Consider the following 7,815-nt stretch of genomic DNA (forward strand, 5'->3'; position numbering starts at 1 on the left):
ACTCAATATAAAATTCGAATTTCCTTTTCTTACAAATATCCAAATGGGACATGACTCAAATAAATTTTCCTTTTAATTCTTTTGACCCTAAGCATGAAGAACATGCTTTGACAAAAAATAAATAAATGTAGTAAATACATCAATGATAATTTTATATTATGAAGACCAACTCTAGTTACAACTTCAACACCTTTCCCATGAATTAAACCTCAAGTTATATCATTTTCATACACAATTGCACCTTGATTGGTTTCTTGCGAAATACTCCAATTCTTAGGTCTTGACACACCTAATAGGGTTTCAGGATGGTCCTCCCATACCTAAACTTGGAAAATTGCATAAAGTCATGGGCTACTGTAAAGTTTGAAGAAGACACCTAATGTGATATACTTAATGACTTTTACATGAATGCGACTCACTTTCTATGTTGCATTTACTCTTGTACATAGGTTAGTTGGTCTCACATGAATACTTGAAGCTCCTCTTTGTGATGAAGTTTACATAAAAGTAGTCCTTTGGAGGACAATGATGATGACTTCTCCCACATTTGGTTGAGGTTATTCCACCTTCTTTGGAGGAAATTGGACATTATGATGTCTTGGTAGACTTAGCAAGGCATCTCACCACCCATTGGAGATAAGACATTGGACACTAGAGATGGGACATTGCATCTACACCATGGTGTGGCAATTGGAGATGAGATGTCTCACCTTTATGACATCTTTTCATGATGAAGGCACCCTTTTTGGAGCTTTATGTGACCCTTGATAAGGAAACATTATCACTTTTGGAGACAATGCTTCATTTTTGGAGCCCTTACTTGCCATTTAGAGTGAGCTATCCACTTGTAGAGAGATTTTATGCTACAAATGTAGCCTTGGAGTACACATTTGATGAGGATGACTTGGTATTTTGAGCATTACTCTTCATTTAAGACACATAGTTGGGGGTCTTGAGACCTATCCACTCATGTATCATGGATATTTTATGTATTTGTGACTTATCTCTAGGATTTGTAAGAGAAAGGCATTATTTTATGTTCTAGGGCTTGTAGTAAACGAGGATGTGCTCAATCTTTCATATAAACAAGAGAAACACTCCCCACTTGTGAATCGTTGCTACTTATAGAGATATATGTTTACTCATCTTAGTTTATTTTTAATCTTCAAAGCCTCTGTTTTAATTGGTATATTACTTATAGTGAAATAAAAAAATAGAATAAAGAAATAACAAAGAAATGAAAGAGAGAACTTGTGTACTTGATTAAGATACAAAACACTATTTTTCTGTCTTTCCATTTACTAGTTTGTTTATGACTTGTGGGACTAGCCTTTGGCTAAGAAACCACGATCCAGGGGCATCTAAGCCATCAAAATCACCTAGGGATCACAACCTGACCTGGGCCACCCCAATCCTTAATCATGATATACAACTCAAATGCCAGGGATAATGAAATTAAATTCAAAGAAATGGAACCATTTACAACACTATACTTTAGGCGTAAGGATGGATTCTTTCTAGCTACCTTGAATCATTGCTACTTGTAGAGACATATCATTACTCATCTTAGTTTGTCTTCAATCTTGAAAGCCTATGATTTATTTGGTATATTACTTATAGTGAAATAAATAAAATATAAAAGAAATGAAATAGAGAACTTGTGTGCTTGATTAAGATACAAAACACAACTTTTTTCTTTTTTCTTTTCATTTACTAGTTTTTCTCTGACTTGTGGGACCAACCTTTCACTAATAAACCACTACCCAGGGGCTTCTAAGTTGTCAAAAGCACCTAGGGATCACAAACTGCCCTGGCCCATCCCAACCCTTAATCATGAGATATAACAGGGAAAAAACTTAATAAAATTTACATTCAAAGAAGTGGAATGATTTACAACATTATACCCCAGGTGTAAGGATGGATTCTTGGTGACTACCTTGATCCCTTCTCCTCCATGGCTCACTCACTATGATAAGACTAACCGCAGTAATGCAAAGAGGTATTCCTCAAAGATTCCTCCAATGTAAGGGTAACACATTCTTTCTATCTTGTACCTCTCTCCCCATAAAAAGGTATCATCATATATGATTGGATTTTTTTGTACCAAAAAGATTTGAACCAAAGACATTCACAAAAAAAATATTAATAAAATACCATATCACAAACATCCCGAGGATTAACCACATTAGTTAGTTCAAAACATCGACCAAATCCTAATGATGTGATTAATCCGAAAGACATTTATACAATATAGATCACAAAAGTCTCAAATCTAATATTCTACATTAAGTAACTAATATGAGACACTTCATCACTCACCTATATTTATATTTAAACGTCTTATTTTCATATTTCAATATTAATATATTATATAAAATTATATTTCAGTGAAAGCAAATTAAATATGATTATACAGTTAGAATGAAAACATCAATAAATAACTAATATTTATTGGAAATTAAGATATTCTACTTATTTCGTAAAAGAGAAGGGAAAAAGTACCATTTTCTTTACCGTTAGGAGAGAGAATCCGAAATAAGTATCCAAAATGAGCTGCCTTTAGATTTCGGAATTTCCAAAACATTACTTAAAAGTTGGGTAGTTTCGTTGTCACGAACTGGTCAAGTCAACTCTCAAGACGTGTGACCGCACCCTAGCATTAAATTTTATGACATGTGAACTCAATACAACATCAAATGTTACGTGTTGAGGTAAATTCAAAATAACACCTTAACCTGGCAACGGATATGGGTGCTTAAATTACTCATACTGGGATCAAATTACGCGATAATCCAACTAAGATAACATTTAATTACCGCATTAAACATTTAATGCGGGTTCAGCCGTTAGCCCGCTCATTTTCAATTCAAATTTTTGAAATAAAGTGGCAAGCGAACGGTGCAGGGAGTAAGATGGTTGTGCAGTCCAAAAGCCAAAACAGAGGAAGATCAAGATTGGATTGGTGGTCGAGGAAAATTTTCTGATAATGGGTGGTGTTCCAGTTAACATGATTCAGTAGATTTTCACATGGGTTTATCGTCTATTAGCAAAATTTGCAGAAGGAAGCCCTGGGGTTCTAAAGGATTTAACGCCGTTTTCTTTGTCAGGGCTTCAGGCTTCTTGAAGGTAAGTTTGGATATGGGTACTTGATTTCTGAAGTGGGGTTTTCTAGAAACTTTGGATGAACAATCAATCTGAGGTAGTTAATTAGCCATCTGGGATTCAGTTAGCATTTCTTTTTTTAATGAAAGAAGAGGGTTGATCTAGACGGGACAGGGAGGCTCAGATCTGGGTAGTGACTGTAAGGAATAGCACGAGTTGACTGCATTATGGGCATAAAGGAATGGCGAATCAGGATGTTTTATTTGATAACCTTGGACAGGGGAAGGGGCGACACAGTTCTGCATTTGCTTTTAATTAGCCAAATGTGACAGTTGTGCATTTGTTTTTAGTTAGCCAAATGTGACACATTTCTGCATTTGTTCTCCATTTGGGTTTCTTACAGTGTTTTCTAGAATCCGTTTTCTGTTGATATGCGTTTGCCCATATTGGTAGTGATTTTTAATCAATTTTCCCTTTTATGAAGATAAGGAATCATGCCAGAAGAGGTTAATCTGAGCCCAGGCGGTGATGCTGGTTCAAATGTGGATTCGGACCAGCAAACCCAGCAGCATATTAACACTGGGACTACTACAAACTATCGGCACGAAACCCACCAACATGCGACAATGAGGACTCCTGAGATGGTGGCAAGGGCTCTGTTGAGGGCAAGAGAGAGGATACAGAACAAGGAAAATCTCGTTCCAGAAAAGCCGGGCAGCGCAAGAAGAGGAGGAAGAAGAAGAATGGTGGTATCTACTTCAAGAAGTCCTTTACCCTCAGATTATCCTCGTGCTCCTTTGCAAGACATTACAGATTATATGCACGTAAGTTTTCTGTGGGTAGACATATACAAAATCTTGTCATTTGCTTAGTTTAGTGTGCATCTTGATGCTATTTTTCTTGTTCTTCTTGCACTTACCCTTTTATGCCAAGAAATGCTAGTCAATCAGGTATATTTTCATTTTGTCGCTATTTATGTTCAGATTATTGGAAGACTTCTTCTGGAGTTTGATTTTAACATCTTCTCATTATAAGTATCAATGCTTATGCATGAAGTGTTTAATGTGATTGCATGGTAATCTTCTTTGATTTCATGCTAACATTTCTAAGTAGGTATTAATATTTCCTAAGCATTATGGTTGTATGGTACGCTTCTTTGATTTCATGCTAAACATTTTTAAGTAGGTATTTCCTAAGCATTCTTTAGTTTGCATATTTCTTATGATAATTTCTACTTTACTAATGTGGGATTGACTGATATCCACCTTCAGACTCACCGGAGGAGCAGGCCTAGGATTAGGACTAGAATGCAAATGCACGGGACTACTCGTAGGCAGTCTATAACTCATGACAGCCCTGTGCAAGAACGATCTGCCCAAGAAGGTCCCTTGCAGGTAGCACAAGCCACAGCAGTTACTCATGAAGAAACTGATGTACCTTACCTGGGTCCAGGAAGAGACAGGAATGGCAGTCGTCCCCAACAGAAGAAGACCTCATCATCAAAGAACACTGCCAAGACATTGATGAAAATGAGGTGAAACAGTTTGTTTTTTCTCCGGTGATGATTGGCAAATGTTTCTACTGAATTTTCAGTACAATCAAAGCTCTTCTTTCTCAGAAAGGGCAGTTCTGAACAAGATTCACATTCTTGTGATAAAATTTTGATTTCACTGTGGATTTTGATCAGTTTCACATCTTTGGTGAAACTCACATGGTTTTTAACTGTCAAAGTTCTCTTTCCTTTCCTTATCCTTTTTCTTTGTACATCGAGGCTTCAACATTCAAGCCTATCTATTTATAGAATATACACTACAATAATCTCTTGTATATTATTACTGCTATGTAACAACTACATCTTTTAATTGTATTCTTGAATTATCAGCACAAATAGGTTCTTTCATGACATAATTTTTGATTAAGGAAGTTTTGAATTACCATTTGTAACTTCTGTTTTTCTCCCTAATGGTTTAAACTTTATGTTTAAATTATTAAGAAAGTTTTGAATTGCCATTTAGAACTTCTGTTTTTCTCCCTAATGGTTTAAACTTTATGTTTAGATTGTTAAGGAAGTTTTGAATTACCATTTTACAACTTCTTTTTTTCTCCCTAATGGTTTAAACTTTATGTTTAGATTATACACATAGTCATTAAGTCTTATCTAGTAATGAGCAGAAAACCTTAATTGTAGTTTATTTGGAAGTTCTGGTCAAATGTAATCTTCGAGGTTAGATAAATTCAGTGAGCTTTTATCAGTAAGCATTTCCCATCAGTTTCTTTATAAAAACGACCTATGGCAATTTCTCGCTGCTTTCACACATGATTTGCTACCTGTAGTCAATTTAATTTGGAGGGATTATATCATACTGGAATTTATTCAAGCTACAATATAGTGTGCAGGAAAATAATTGCCTTCATCACACTTGCCTAACAAACTGGTAATCGATTTACGGCAAACATCTCTATCAATTATTGAGTGGTGACTTCAATTTTATCCATTATTGGACACTTATTTGATTGGTGCCTCAATTGTAATACTTCATCATCAATACTCAGATCGAATTGATGGACCCATCTTCACCATTTATTAACAGAACATCAAACATTGATTTACTGTCACTTGACAGATCTACCTTGATATAAATAATGAAGAAATTCTATCATTGACTTAATAAGGAGAAATTCTATCATTGACTTAATGAGGAGATGGACACCTGGAATCTTACCTCTCCTTCAGTATTTATCATTACGGGGCCACATGAAAAGTATTTTTATGTTGGAAATGACCCTTAACATTTCAGGCAGAGTGACTCCCCAGGATCGGGATATTGGTTTCCAACTTTCCACCAACAACTGGGGGGCTTCTCCGGAAGATTACTGATTAGGCCACTATCGAATTTTCACAAATTGCCTTCTCTCAATACCAATTATTATATTACTGAAGGGAATCAAATAAATGGTTTTAAATTATAAAGAACACTTTATCAACATTGTCGGAATTTTAAAATTGCCAAGGATTTGAAGACTGGAGATATCCTTGGCAATGCTATCCATCAGAGTACTTTTACTCATAGCAGATCCAGTATAAATATGGAAGTACTTTTTAAAGCTTTTCTAGTTTATGTAAGATATGTAAATAACAGAATTGAATTCCTAGATTCTATCAATCTGAGACTTTTACTCATAGCAGATCCAGTATAAATATGGCAGTACTTTCTGAAGCTTTTCTAGTTAATCTAACATATGTAAACAACAGAATTGAATTCCTAGATTCTATAGGAGGCTGGGTCAGACCTGTTTTGTAATTCTTGTTATGTTTGTTAATGGGAAAGAACGACCTTTCAGTGAAACATTGTTAGAAGTACTGTACATCAAATTGAAAGTTCAGCCTCTAGAGGATTTTCTATATGAGCTGGCCAAGCTCAGGGCTATAACCTTTTTCTTTGTTGCTTTAGTAGGCATTGAAGTCTTGAAGTAAAATTTTATCTACAGCATCTTGAGAAATTAATATACGTATGAAGTAATTATTTTGTGGTACTGTGTAGGAAAAGCAAAGATAATTTTCTGGCTGATTGAAGATCAAAGAGCGTTGTTCTGTAAATTCCATGTTTTAATCTTCTGTCAGCTTAATCTTTCTTCGTTGACATTGTCAACGAGCAAAGGAGTTTTGATTGCTTTTTGTGCATCATCTTTGTGTTCGTTCATCATGGGTTTATATATTTTTAATTATTTATTTTTTTCGAAATTACATTAATCCTAGCGTCAGCCTCAATGTTGGATGGAAGAATGAGCCAAGGAGTTTTGATTGTTTTTTGTGCATCACCTTTGTGTTAGTTCATCACGGGTTTATATATTTTTAATTATTTATTTTTTCGAAATTAGATTAATTCTAGGGTCAGCCTCAATGTTGGATGGAAGAAGGATTTGTTCAAAGGTGAGATGTATCACTTGGATTGTGCAAAACTTGGTTGAGCTTAGATGCCCTAGAGGTGACTATCATCCTTAATTCTTCCCCATGAGATTTGAACCAATGACTTAGTGTGGACTTAAAACCTTACACAAACCAATTAGTCTATACACTTTAGCAGTAAATCACTTATTTATATACTATTAAAACTTTGTTCTACAATTTTCACACATGATTATGGAAGCATGATTGTTCTTCTTTCTCTTATACAAGTTTTGGGTATACATAAGATACTTTTCTCTTCACTTTCTCTCATTTGCATTTAAACTCTCACATTGAGTTGTATTATCAACATATATCAACGAAGTTGTATTATCAATATCTATCAACAAATAAATGATTAACAAACTGAAGGAAAGATCATTATTCTTCTTGATGTGCCATTAGAGTGTGGTCTCTACTCTCATTTTTGTTGCACTAATGACTTGTGTTCAATGGTCAAATATGATTGCTTTGATGCAACAACACATACATTGGATACCAAACTAAATTATAATCATTGTTTAAGGTTTGCTTACACATTATTGTTGAAAGTGGAAATATTATATATTCAATCAACAACTTTGGGCTTCCTCTGTGCCACTTGGCTCTTAGCTAACTTGTAGTATGTGATGGTTGGGCTTTCTTTGTGCCACTTGGCTCTTAGCTAACTTGTAGATTGTGATGGTTGGGCTTCCTTTGTGCCACTTGGCTCTTAGCTAACTTGCAACATGTGATGGTTGAGCGGGGTTTTCTAGGCTCCATGCTGA

At 35.1% G+C, this 7,815-nt stretch overlaps 1 protein-coding gene across 3 annotated transcripts; it reads left to right on the forward strand.

The window, feature by feature from the left end:
- The first annotated feature begins 2,903 nt into the window (after nucleotides 1–2,903).
- On the forward strand, nucleotides 2,904–5,010 carry LOC149222435 (uncharacterized). 3 transcript variants are annotated; one of them, XM_089383108.1, is made up of 4 exons: nucleotides 2,904–3,126; nucleotides 3,587–3,926; nucleotides 4,374–4,514; nucleotides 4,620–5,010. In XM_089383108.1, exons 2-4 carry the CDS (start codon nucleotides 3,597–3,599, stop codon nucleotides 4,638–4,640), a joined length of 492 nt encoding a protein of 163 aa, XP_089239234.1. In that variant the 5' UTR covers nucleotides 2,904–3,126; nucleotides 3,587–3,596; the 3' UTR covers nucleotides 4,641–5,010. The 3 variants fall into 3 exon arrangements, with proteins under 3 accessions (XP_089239234.1, XP_089239232.1, XP_089239233.1); XM_089383106.1 differs by having other exon boundaries at nucleotides 4,374–5,010; XM_089383107.1 differs by having other exon boundaries at nucleotides 3,592–3,926; nucleotides 4,374–5,010.
- The last annotated feature ends 2,805 nt before the right edge of the window (nucleotides 5,011–7,815 follow it).

The sequence above is a fragment of the Pinus tabuliformis genome, chromosome Q, assembly GCF_031772625.1.
Source record: "Pinus tabuliformis cultivar Carrire ecotype Pingquan chromosome Q, CPIR1, whole genome shotgun sequence".
Taxonomy (NCBI): domain Eukaryota; kingdom Viridiplantae; phylum Streptophyta; class Pinopsida; order Pinales; family Pinaceae; genus Pinus; species Pinus tabuliformis.